Genomic DNA, 13,677 nt, shown 5'->3' on the forward strand with positions numbered 1-13,677 from the left:
TCATTAGGAGAAAGTGATATATAGTCAGAGATGCAGGCTGATTTCACAACCTCTGACTCAGCCAGAGGAAGCTTTGAATTCATTGCTAGAATACATCGCTTAAATACATCGCTTTCTAGGAATGGCTGAGCGCCGCTGTGAGACTACTTTGTTCCTGGTTTGAGACAGGAAGTCTTGGCTTGAACCTGGAACACAGTGCGGTATGCTGTATGTAGCCTCCACTACATACGGTTTATACCGCACATACAGCAGCCTCACGTTAGTGAAGGACAGCCTTTTTTGGCCAGCTTGGCCCAAACTAACTATGCAAAGTGTATGAAAAGCTGGAGTTCAGCTTTAACCACTTCTCGCCCATCATATAGCAAAATGATGGCCGCAAAGTGGTTGCCCCATCCTGACTGGGCGTCAAATGACGTCCAGCAGGATAGGCCGCTCTGTGCGCCCCCGGGGGACGCGCAGAGTGGTGATCGTTGGTGCGGTGTGTCACTCCAACACACCGCATCTCCGGTCCCGGTAGAGAGCCTATGACGTAGGCTCTTTACCATGTGATCAGCTGTGTCCAATCACAGTTGGTCACATAGTAAATAGGAAGTGCCGCTGATCGGCTTTCTTCAGTAGAGGAGAGCCGATCAGTGGCTCTCCTGACGGGGGGGGGTTGTTCTGGTAATCAGAGCATTGATTACCAGTGCAGACCCTTGGGGGATGCCACTAGAGCCACCAGGGATTGCCCACCAGAGATGCCAATCAGTGCTCAGGGAGCCTGTCAGTGCCCTCCTCATCAGTGCCATCTATCAGTGCCCACCAGTGCTGCATATTAGTGCAGGAAAAAACGCATTTACTTACAAAATCTTATAACAAACAAAAAAAATTGTTATTTTTCAAACTTTTCGGTCTTTTTTTATTTGTTTAGCAAAAATTAAAAAATAAACTTGCAGTGATCAAATACCACCAAAAGAAAGCTCTATTTTTTTGGGGAAAAAATTACAAATTTGGTTTAGGTACAGTGTTGCACAACCGCGCAATTGTCATTCAAAAAGCAACAGCACTAAAAGCTGAAAATTGGCCTGGGCAGGAAGGGGGTGAAAGTGCCCTGTATTGAAGTGGTTAAACAAAGAAATAAAAAAAAATTAAAACCACAGCCTGTTTAGTGAAATGATCAGCAAAAGTTCAAAGGTGACCAGATAAACAGATGAGGCAACCTGATTCCTATGCCTTTCTGCTGTGCAATGACCACAAGGTTAGCTATTCAAACTTATACTTACTTGTATGCTGACCTAGTGAGTTTTACTGTAAATATAGAACATATATGAAAACATTAAGGCCTCATACAGTGTTTTTTTTTTTTTCTCTGCTTCTAAATGCCTCTCCCATGTTAGTCTATGTGTTAGAGGCAGGGCGTTTAGAGGCAGAAAAAAAAAAAAAAAAACTACTGCCAGTGTTGTCCAGCAGCATCTTTTTCACAGAAAAAAAAAAAAAAAAAAAACACTAGATGCTTTTATTCATTTTAATGGCCATAGTAAAATTATCATTCTGCCCAATTAACTCAACGCTTTCCGTGTGCATTTTCCACACTGGGTTCCAAACCCACTGAACTTGGGATCTGCAACGGGTGTCAATGCAATGCTAATGACAGCCCAAAACGCAGGTGGCAAATGCAATGCGATCTGGTTGCAGTGGTGCATGAACTGCTTTTGGTGTAGTGCAGTGTGATTTGAGCCCATTCAAATGAATGGGCTGAAAATACACTGGACTCAAAATCACACCCAGGAACACAGGCGAAATGGCAAGCTAAAAAAAAAAAAAAAACCACCACAGTCACACATACAAAGTCAATCACCAGTTACTTCATCTGTAGTCTTAAGGCTGCATTCACACTTGAGCGTAGCGTTTTACCGCGATTTTCAGGCATTTTTGGAGGCAGGCATTGACATCTATCTAAAACGCTGGTAATCAGCCCAAAAAGAAGCTCATGTACTTTTTTCAGCTACAGGCGTTTTGCAAAACGCTCAGATGTGAACAGGGGCCATTTAAATGAATGGGGTTTTACTTGTTGGACGTTTTGGAACGTTTTTTTTTTAGCATTTTTGGAGCTGAAAAACACTCAAAAACGCCCAGGTGTGAATGAAGCCTAACTCCTTATTTCATTAAAATAAATAAAAAAAAAATTGATCTAGGTTAATTTACTTTATCGTTTTTAAATTAAGAAATATAAATAAATAGTATGGTGTGATGTCAAGAGAGAAAATATTTATTTAACAAGGAGACAAAGATAGCAGGTTAGAAAAGATTTTACAAATTCTTAGCAGCCTGACCCTTGTGGCCATTAGGAACTCACGCCCTGCATATTCCTCGAGTTCAACCTTCCATATCAGATGAGGGAAAAAGGATTACGCAATTCTCACACCCTACACTGTGTGAAATGATCTGGTATAGAGCATTAGTCTTATTCTTTTTATTAATTTGATTTGCTCCATTCATTTCATCAAGCATTAATTTAGACCTTTACCATTATCTGCTGTATTTTTTTTTTCTGAATTTGATACATAGGATTAAAGATACATTTAACTGTACACACAAAAGCGTGAAACCGTATTAAAAAACTTTCCTCACAAACCACTAATGACATTTGTCTCTTCATAAACCATGTATCCCAAACAGCCCAGAGTTAATGGAGCTTTTAAAGCACTAAACGTGTGCCATTTGTTTTATCCATTCCCCATTACACTGGAGAAGGAAGTCAGCAAGCTATTCCTTTTTACACACAATGGAATTATATAATATAGGAAATACCCTGCAGTCAAAATCCAAATAGATCAATGTTACAACATGACCACAAGCAAAAGAACATTCTATAAAAGGTACACTGTTGGTGGCACACAGCAAGCATGTAAAGGAAAATACTACAAATAAATCTGTGTAGCCCTGAAGCCCAGTGTGATCCACACAAATATTGGCTTGAGTACCTTATGTCATGTTCTGACCAACTCCTTCCCATGTCTTACTGGTTACTGTGATGGACCAATAGCAAAGTGCAGGAGGTGGGTTACAGCCCAAATTTTGCAACAGAAATCACCATTTGCAAATCATCATTCTAGGTTTCAGGAAGTTTTCAGAAATTCCATGCAATAACTTCTTAATGTCCACCATTGATGTGTGAGGCATTCAAAAGTAGGTGAAGAAGACTGCTTAAAAAGGTAATGAGTTTCTAGGCAGCAGAAAACATTAGCCTGGCATTGGACCCCTACACTGCCCGTTTGAAATGCTTGTTAGGGGTAAAGGAATAAGCTTTAAACTTACCTTATTTCTCGTTCTTGCAGTGCATAGTGCTATCAGCATCCCAAAGCAACTTTCCTTCCTTGCTCCACCAGTCGCAGGCTTTCTGACATCATAAAGTTCAATACAGGAGCAGCAGTCTTAAACTGTACACTAGTATAGCCAGGGCCTGCCACCAATCCAGAGCGTTGGAGAAGAGAATTTGCTGGCTACTGGGGGGGGGGGGGGGACGAGTGATAAGGTAAATATAACATCCTTAGGGCTCTTTCACACAGGCAGACCGTTCAGATCCGCCTGTCGAGACATGTCCGCTGACACCCGATCCGATCTGTCAAATCTGGACGGATGGAAACCCTATTTTCCATCCGTCCAGCGGATCGGATGAGAACGGACCGACGGTCCGTTACCATCCGATTCCCCCATAGAGATCTATGGATCTATGGGGCTGTGACAGCTGTGTCTCCGCACACAGAACAGCTGTCATTCTCCTGCTCAGCGGGGGATCGGCGGCTCAATCCCCCGCTAAGAAAAGCGGAGTCCGTTTGACGGACACACTGTGTGAAAGGAGCCTTATTCCTTTACTTCTAAACTAAAAAAAGCATTTAAAACACTAGCAAGTAAAAAGTGTAAAGTGCACACTTTAGGGGACATAATTTACAGTCCCCATAGGAAGTGTCCCCTGTGCTGATACCTCCTCTGTTAGGTGAAATCCTCTTCCATCCGTGTAATCTGTTGCGCATTCCCCCCTCCCTTCAAGTTATCTTCTAGTGCAGCAGAAGTTAAAGGCCAACTCCACTTTTGTGATAAAAAAAAAAATAGCATATAAAAATATATAGCGTATACAATTGCGACAAGTCATATTGTAATTGAAGGTTTGAAAAGCAAAAGGTCATTTTTAATATGGGCAACTCTGTAATTTTCTGTAAAATGCAATATGGCTACCTTGAGGTGTTCTGTACAAAATGCCCCCTGAAAATGTAATTTGCCGCTTTAGTAAATGGCTCACTGATTTTCCCAGAAGTCTGCACTCAGATAAAAGTCAGATGATTTTTGGCATCCTGTCACAAAAAAAAGGGGGATTTTTGACTTACCGTAAAATCCATTTATCTGATGTTCAATGACAGATACAGTTCCTGGTAATCTTAACCATTGGGTTACTGTCCCCTACAGGAGAAGGATGCTAAGCAGAAAAAAAAAAAAGTCTGGCTACGCCTATAGGCAGTGCCAGGGGTATACACCCTCTCTCTGCTATAGGTACTCAGTTTTGTTACAAGCCGTGTCAGAAGAATTAGAACTCCAAAGAGGGGTGGGTGCCGTGTCCGTCAATGATCATCAGAGAAATGGATTTTACGGTAAGTCAAAAATTCTATTTTCTCTTTCATTCATTGACAGACAACTGCTGAGCTTAACCATTGGGACATCCTAAAGCAGTGTTAAACATGAGGGGTAAGAACAGCAAAAATAAATTTCCAAGGCTAACTATAGCCAACCAGGTAAACAGAAGCTCAACCAAAACAACTGGAGCTCACCTGAAAAAAGTAAACACCCTCAAAGAGGACAAGGTCCTCTAAACAGCAACCTGCAAAACCTTGAGGCCAAAGGAAGCATCCGCAGATGCCAACACATCCTCTTTATAGAACTTTGAAGAAGTGTAGAAGATAGAAGTGTGCACTGACGACCAGGTGGCCGCCGTGCAAAAAACTGCATCACCAACGCCTGATGATGGAATGCCCAGGAGGCACTGAGCACTCGAGTAGAGTGTGCCTTGACAGGGAAAGGAGGAACCTGACCCTTGATGGAATAGGCCTGAATACCGGTCTGTCTGAGCCATCTGGAAATTGTCACAGAGAAAGCGGACAACTCTTTCCGAGGCCCATCCGTAAGCACAAATAGTGAGTTTGACTTCCTAAAAAACTCCGTAGCTGCCAGGTACACCCTAGTCGCCCAAACCACATCCAAGGCATGCAAAGCAATTTCCTTTGGATGTTTTGGCCTGGGGCACAGGGAAGGCAACACAATGTCTTAATTCAAATGAAAATCAGAGACAACCATTGGAAGGAACAATGGGCAGGGACGAAGAACCACCTTATCTCTGAACCACCAAGTAAGGTGGACGAAAGGATAAAGCCGCCAATTACGACACCCTGCGCGCAGAAGTGATAGCCACCAAGGTGGCCACCTTCTGGGACAGCGTATGCAGGGGAATCTCCCCAAGATTCTCAAAAGGAGGCTTCTGAAGAACAGAGCACCAAATTGGAGGTTCCAAGGCAGCAACAGAGACCGCACTGGAGGGGCTAAGTCCCTGTCTCCCTGAAGAAAACTATGCACCAAGGAGTGTGTGGCCAAGGCCCATTGAAAGAAGATTGCTTAGGCCGACACCTGATCCTTGATAGTACTCAAGGCCAGGAAGGTCAAGATCTGAGCCAGTGAGAAAAAGCGAGGATGAACCCCAAAAGATTCACACCACGCAATGTACGTCTTCCACATACGATGGTAGTTCTTCCTAGAAGTAGACTTCCTAGCCTTTAACAGCCTTGGAATCACTGACGCAGACAAACCTCTAGCCATCATCACCTGGCATTAAACAGCCGAGCCCTCAAAGCCAGCGACTGTAAAGCAGGATGGGAGATTGGTCCTTGAGACAGCAGATCCTCCCTGAGAGAAAGCCTCCAAGGAACGTCAGTGACCAGCCGCACCAGATTGGCGTACCAAGCCCGGCGAGGCCAGTCCGGAGCCACCAAGATGACCGGGATCCCTTCTGCCTCGATCCTGCGTAAAAGTCTTGGCAGAAGCTTGAGAAGAGGGAAGGCATAAATCAGACGATACTGACCCCGTGGGGCCACAAGCGCGTCTGTGGCGTCCGCCAGAGGATCCCGTACCCGAGCCACAAATCTCTGCACCTTTCTGTTGATCTGCGCTGTTGAGCTTAGACACCAAACAGATCCATCTGGGGGCATGCTCCCCTGCCCCTCCGATGAAAGGACCACTACCCTTGGTCCAACGCCTGCCGACTGAGATAATCTGCCTGCCAGTTTTCCAGTCCAGGAATGTGTACGGCGGAGAGGGATGGAACAAACCGTTCTGCCCACTTTAGAATATCGGCTACCTCCAGAGCTGCCAGGACACTTCTTGTGCCCCCCTTGTGATTTACATAAGCCACGGACGTGGCATCATATGGTAATTTCCAGGTTTTCCACCAGAGCAGTAGGAGACTCCGCTCGCAGAAGGAGGTCGTCGAAGTAGCACAGTATTGCGATCCCCCATTGACGTAACAACAATAGCACACTTTTGTGAAGACCCAAAGGAGCAGAAACGAGACCAAAGGGTAAACATCACAAACTGATAATGTTCCTCTCGCAAAGCGGAGGAAGCGCTGGTGACTGGCACATATTGGAATGTGAAGGTAAGCATCCTTGATCCTCTTCAACCGGAATCATGGTTGCCTTGTTCAATCTGGGAACTTAAGAAGGGACTTCTCATAGGGGTATCACCTAGCAAATCGCTTAGGGACCCCAAGGGGACCCTTTGGTCGTCCCCACTCTTTAGCGACAATTCTGTTAAAATATGCGGAGAGAGGGAACACCTTTGCTGCTCTGGATGGCTTGTGAGTCCAAAAGAGAACTTGCGACCTCCATTTTTAAGGTCTCACGCACAGATACAATCAGTGCTTCCATCGGCGCCTTTTTGTGCACAGTTGCAGATGTGGAGGAATCATCTTTACTATCTGAGAACTCCGGGGGCATGGTCGCAGACCCAGCAGGGCCAGGGAGGCCCACATATGCGGCAGCTGAATCAGATTCAGGATCTGATGAGGCAGGGAAGGCTGGGGGCACTTTTTGCTAGTCCCTCGCCCGAAAACCACCTCCACCCTGGACACAAAGGACTCCAGGACCCGGAGGGCCCTGCAGCCTCAGAGAGGGGATCAGGTAGGGAGATGTGCTACAAAGACTCCATGAGTCACCAGGGGGACCCCACAAAAAGTGAAAAAACACTGCAAAAGGGAAAGCCCCCACTGCGCTGGTAGCACCACCCGGTCACTAGGCACAAAGCACCAAGCAATCTTCAGCAGAGAGGGAGAGAACCCCAACAGACTCACCACCCAGCATAAACAGGAACCCGTAGCCACCAGGAAAATCTGAACTCTACGCGCGGCGATCAGAGAGTGAAAAGATCCAGGAGTCAGCACCAGGGGATGAGGAGGGGATCCCATCGCCATAAATAGTCGCCCACAGGGCTCCACAGTCACGGCGGCCGTTATTTTCAATGGCAAACCACCGCAAAATGGACTACACAAACATAGCCACTGTGCATTGAGCACATAGACTACAAGAAATGGCAAATGGCGCCCCCGCATGGCACTATGAGGCTCCCCGGGACCCAGCAGGGATCCATGGGCCTCAAGGACAGGCCTAGGCAGGATAGGGGCCCTGGCAGGAGCCCCCACCAAGTACAACGCCCCCCTGGACAGCCGATTGTCCGGTCACGGGCACGCCCCCCCATAGCGCCAGCATAGCGCCCTGCCCCCACCCAGGAGGTGGACCAGCACACCCACACAGCCCCAGCATAAGTGGGGAGGGAACAGACAAGAACTCACTGCTCGAGGTGGTGTAATTGCCTGATGATTAACACAGGTGCATGCCCCGGCTCGCCTCTGAAAACTTGATAAAGGAAAAGGAATTGGCAGCACTCCGGGTTGAGTCAAAATCCAGATTTATTGACTGGACATCCAAATAATGACAATCGTGACACGGTAGACGCGTTTCACACACTGACTGTGTGCTTAATCGTTACCGATGATTAAGCACACAGTCAGTGTGTGAAACGCGTCTACCTTGTCACGATTGTCATTATTTGGATGTCCAGTCAATAAATCTGGATTTTGACTCAACCCGGAGTGCTGCCAATTCCTTTTCCTTTAATAAGTGGGGAGGGGGTGAGATGGGGGGGGGGGGGGACATATGAAAGGGGGGTGCCTGACGGGAAGGGGAACCCGAGTCCACCCTAAAACCCTCCTGGGGGGGGGTGGGGGGGGGGGGACAGTTACTCAACATACCAGGAACCAGGCGGGCACCGCTCCAGACAGAGCCTCTTGCCATCTAAATGGGAGGTAGTCCGCCAGGAGGAACCCTAAGACTCGGGCCAAGACCCGTTCGTATGCGACCTCACTAAGAATTTAACTCGCAGGCCAGCCCCGTCCGGTGGGGCTACGTCGCAGCCGACCTGGCACGGAGCTGGGGTCTGCGCACGCTCGCTAGCCGGACTGGGGCGACCACTGGATCTGGATTATTCAGCCAATCGCCCAGTCTGGCAGTTGAGTGTAGATCACACAGGAAGAAAAAACAGGGAAAAAAAACGATCTAAAAAGAAAAAATTGCCAGGACCAAAGATCCCGGCAAGGAACTGAGTCCTTACTCCTGACTAGGCAGAAGAAAAACCGAGTACCTATAGCAGAGAGAGGGAGTATACCCCCTAGGACTGCCTATAGGCATAGCCAGACTTTTTTTCTGCCGTGTCCTACACCTGTAGTGGGCGGTATAACCCAATGGTTAAGAAGATCAGGAGCTGTGTCAGTCAATGAACGAAAGAGAAATGTAATTTTTAATGAGATACTCCCAATAGGAAATCACGTCTATAGGGATGCAGGCTACTTTCCTCAGAGCCCTGCAGGTGCAGCAGCTGATTGCTAATTTTAAAACCACTCCCATACAGATTCACTCTGAACATTGACACAGGCAAACAAACAGCTATTACTTCAGAGCAACAAAAAGGTAGAAAACTGCAACAAAAAGTTTGTTAAAATCCCTGCAGGGTACATATATCCCCCAGAGGGAAATATTTTTTTTTTTTTCCTCAACAAAAGTGGAGTTACTCTTTAACTACTTCAATAATCAGCACTTACAGCCCCTTCCTGTCGAGGGCTATTTTCAGCTTTCAGAGCTGTCACACTTTGAATGACAATTGCACGTGACAAGTCCATTAAGCTTAACCAATAAAAAAAATTTAAAAAAAACAAGCACAACCCTACACCCACAGTTGATTTAGTCTTAAGCGCTGATCACATCATAGGCTCTTTACCACGATCAGAGAATGCGGTGTATCTGAGCAACACACCACACCACCGATCGCCGTGCATGAAACACACCGCACCATCAATTGCCGCGCATGAGCGGCATGTTCTGAAGGACGTCCAGCCAGAATGGGAAATCCCCTGCCCCGCCGTCATTTTGCAATGGGCGGGGTGGGATGTGGTTAACAGAACAGGGGCTCTCATCAAGAGTGCCTAACTACACCCACCCTTGCAGCTCAGGTCCTCCATTCATAGCTGTACTACAGACTATGAATGAAATGGGATCTCTGAATGGAGGATGAATAAAAGGTCTACCCCCTCCATGCCTGCCTTCATGTAATATAAAATTTACAAACTACAAAAAGTCAATAAATAAAATTAAACAACAAAAGTGAAGAAAGTGCTCAATCAGCTCTAGAGTGTGCAGAGGTGACATTAGGGATTCTAAAAGAGCCTTGATGTCTCCCTCATAAGAACCTGTCACCTGCACTAGAATATCATATATGAGGCTTACCAGACTTCTTATGATAGCGATGAAGTTAATTTTTGTTTACCCACTTCTGGACCAGAAGGATTTGCCCCCTTAATGACCAGGCCATTTTTTGCGATTCGGTACTGTGTTACTTTAACTGATAAATTGCGCGGTCGTGCGACACTGTACCCTAATAAAATTGATGTCCTTTTTATCCCACAAATGCAGCTTTCTTTTGGTGGAATTTGATCATATCTGCGATTTTATGTTCTACGCTATAAACAAGAAAAAGTGCGACAATTCTGAAAAAAATAAATTTTTTACTTTCGGCTATAAAACATTACCAATATAACAAAATGTAAAAAAAAATCAAATTATTTCCATAATTTTAGGCCAATCTGTATTCTGCTACATATTTGTGGTTAAAAAATCCCAATAAGACTATATTGATTGGTTTGCGCAAACGTTATCGTGATTACAAAACCAGGAGAAAGATTTGTCATTTTTATTTTCTTTACTAGTAATGGCAGCGATTAATGATTTTTAGCAGACTGCAACATTGCGGCAGACAGATCAGACCCCTAACTGACATTTGACACTTTTGGGGGTACCAGTAACTTTTCTACAGTAATCAGTGCTAAAAATATGCACCGTTACTATACTAATGACACTGGCAGGGAAGGGGTTAACACCAGGGGGCGATCAAAGGGTTAAACCTGTCCCTAGGCGGTGCTTTCTAACTGTGTGTGGGATGGGCTTGCTGAATGAACACAGAGACCCGTGTTCCTAAATAAGAAGAACACAGGATCCCTGTGTTTATTACTGACAGAACAGCGGTCTGCTGTGTTAACAACAGCAGACCACCGTTCTGTCTCCATGGGGAGTGATCGCGGGTGCCCAGCGGACATCGCAGCCACCGGGACTACTGAGTGGCTTTCTTTTGAGCACCCAGAGAAGAAAAAATAAGGAAAAATTGAACTTAGAAAGGCATATAGCAGGCGCAAAGGCCGCAGTGCAGGAGCCGGGAAGGCGCAATGTACATAAAAGGGTTAATTATCTTTGTGCCAATATTTACATAAGCCTTCGGTGACGCTTTAAAAGTGGCACTAAAAGGGTGAAAATAAAAAAAATAAAAAAAGAATGTGAACATGCGGGTTATGTATTGCAGAAGAGGCATGCAATGTCACTCCTGTAATAAAATACACTTACCTGCCTGTTCGCAATCCTTTTTTAAAAAAAAAAAAACATAGAGCTGCGCATGCGCTCCACAGTGCTGGGATGAACAACTGCATAAGCACAGCAGTGACATCATCCTGCATTAAAGAGGAAGTAAACCCTCCTCAGGAAGTTGTACCTATAGGTAAGCCTATATTAAGGCTTACCTATAGGTACTGTAAATATCTCCTAAACATGTACCGTTTAGGAGATATTTACCTTTAATGCAGCCAGTGACGTCACTGGCGCATGCGCTCTGAAGGAACGGCAGATCGTGCCGTTCCTTCAGAGCCCCGTGCCGTGACCGTCGGCTCCCGCGCGCGTGCGCGGGAGTGACGTCACTGCGGCTCCGGCCAATCAGATGGCCGGATGCCGCGATCCCGGAAGACGGGCGACTATACATGTCGCCCGTCATACAGGTAAGCGGACGGCACGGCGGGGGCTCGTTCTAAGGTAAGTATTTCATAATGAGCTAGTATGTGATGCATACTAGCTCATTATGGGTTTCTCTTTCAGGATGTAAAGAAGAGAAATTTTTTTTTTTCTCGGTGAACAACCTCTTTAACCAATCAAGCACAGGAAAGGCACTTGTGGGCTTTTAAGTGTAAGGCAAGCATCCCTTATGCCTCGTACACACGCAACGATTATCGGCCGACCGATCAGCCGTCTTTTGTTGGTTGGAATGTGCCTAGACTGCACACAAATTTTCTCGGCCAACAAAAATCTACTTCAGAAGTGATGTCATGTGCTGGTTTACTTTCCGTGTGTTTTTTCTTCTCTGAGCATGCCCAGACTTGCTCATCAGATTTTTGTCTGCCGAAATCTGTACTGACTGACCGAAAATCGGCCGTTGTGGTGACGGCCAACAAAAATTTTATAGCCTGCACACCAGATTTTATTCGGCCGAAAAGTCGGAGTCGGTTGTCGAAAGCATCATACTAACAAGCCGACAATCGGCTGTTGGCCGAAAATTCACGGCCAATAATCGATGCGTGTGTACGAGGCATTACTTTAGGGGGGGGTTGTATCTACACACAAAAAAAAAAAACCTGCAGGACAAAGGCATAATGTGCTAGTATGCATCGCACACTAGCTCATTATGAAATACTTACCTTAGAACCAAGCCCTGACACGGTCACCGCTGAGGGAGCGGTCATGTTCCCTAGGCATCTCTCCTGGGTTCGGCGGCTCTGGCGCTGTGAGAGGACGGAGCCGCGATGACGTCACTTTCCGGCAAGAAGCTCTGAAGGTCCGCCAGCGTGTCAGCGGCTGCATGCAGGGCGAATATCTACTAAACCGTGCATTAATTTTACCTACAGGTAAGCCTTATTATAGGTTTACCTGTAGGGAACAGTTAAGTATACTCCGATACTACCGCTTTAATAGCGGTCTCCTGCACTAGGGCATGCACATTCGCAGTGGAAGAAGACGGCGCACGACAAGGCGAAATCAAAATAAATAAAAGAAATGAAGAAATTAGTGGCACATACATTCTGACATCACACTAGATAGGTATAAACGTCTCTTATTCAGACTGCGCTCACACTTCTCTGCTGCAGCGTTTAGCGCACTGTGGTGCCATTTATATTAAATAGCGTAACCCAGCTCCAATGCATGTACTGCGGCTCCTTACTCTACGCTGCTACATTGCTGCAAGTCTTTAGGTTTCTTTTTTTGTAGCCCTTTTGCTCAGTGGCCAGACGAATGAGCCACCTTCACACCACACAGGGTAAAAGGGTTCAATGCCAACACAGGAGAAAAGCAGGGGTCCAGAAGATGGACTCCTGACTGGTCACACATGTGAATGAGCCATCCAGGCCTGAGAAGTCCATGGCCTTTCTGGGGGTGGGATCCCTGGGAGGAGGCCAGGAATGGAGAGCCGCAGGCAGTGTTGGGCCAATGGGCTGTGCTCTCCTCCAGCCATCCACACACACAGCACCGCTGACAGGACACACCGCAGTCACTCCCCGCTCCTTCTTCCCCCCCATGCTGCCGCCGGACACCGTTTACCTTTGAATTTGAGCTCGTGAGGCGGGTCGAGGACCAGGATCTGCTCGTGTTTGGACATGTTGGCCCCGCCGGCTGCACACATTCACCTCACAGCTGGAAAGCGGCGGGGAAGGAAAGGCGACAACAGGCCTCCAGTCCGAGGCAGGCACAAAATGACACCAGGGAAGATGCTAGATCGGAGTGGTTTGAAGGAGGAGGTGACGTCACGGCCATGTGACAGTACCATGTGACCTCCTGACATGGCAATCATGTGACCGGGCCATGTGAGCGGCGGTACGGAGCGGGAATAGAAGTGCTGGGGATGAGGTGGCGGAGAAGACGTATGGATTGAAGCCTTCATTAGGGTTGGACAGTTCACTATCGTATACACCTATGCAGATTATTTACATACTGAGCACTGCTTATTGACCCCCCCTCAACTAATGACAGCTTAGGCTGACACCCCCCTCAACAAATGACAGCTCAGACTGACACCCCCCCCCCCCTCAACGAATGACAGCTCAGGCAGACAATCCCCTCAATCAATGACAGTTCAGGCTGACACCTCCACCCCAACTATCGACAGTTCAGGTTGGCACCCCCTTCCATCACCCAATGACAGCTTAGGCTGACACCCCCTCCCACCTCATCCATTGACAGC

The 13,677-nt window shown here is 46.7% G+C and overlaps 1 protein-coding gene across 1 annotated transcript in view; it reads right to left on the reverse strand.

Moving 5' to 3' along the window:
• Window positions 1–13,257, reverse strand: part of VAPA (VAMP associated protein A) — a 132,644-nt gene extending 119,387 nt beyond the window's left edge. Inside the window, exon 1 of the mRNA XM_082257360.1 lies at window positions 13,038–13,257. Within this exon, the coding sequence (XP_082113486.1) occupies window positions 13,038–13,119 (82 nt within the window). The 5' untranslated portion in view covers window positions 13,120–13,257. The remainder of the gene's footprint in view (window positions 1–13,037) is intronic.
• Between the last annotated feature and the right edge of the window lie 420 nt (window positions 13,258–13,677).

The sequence above is a fragment of the Pelophylax lessonae genome (assembly GCF_965119305.1).
Source record: "Pelophylax lessonae genome assembly, chromosome: 5".
NCBI classification, from domain to species: Eukaryota; Metazoa; Chordata; class Amphibia; order Anura; family Ranidae; genus Pelophylax; species Pelophylax lessonae.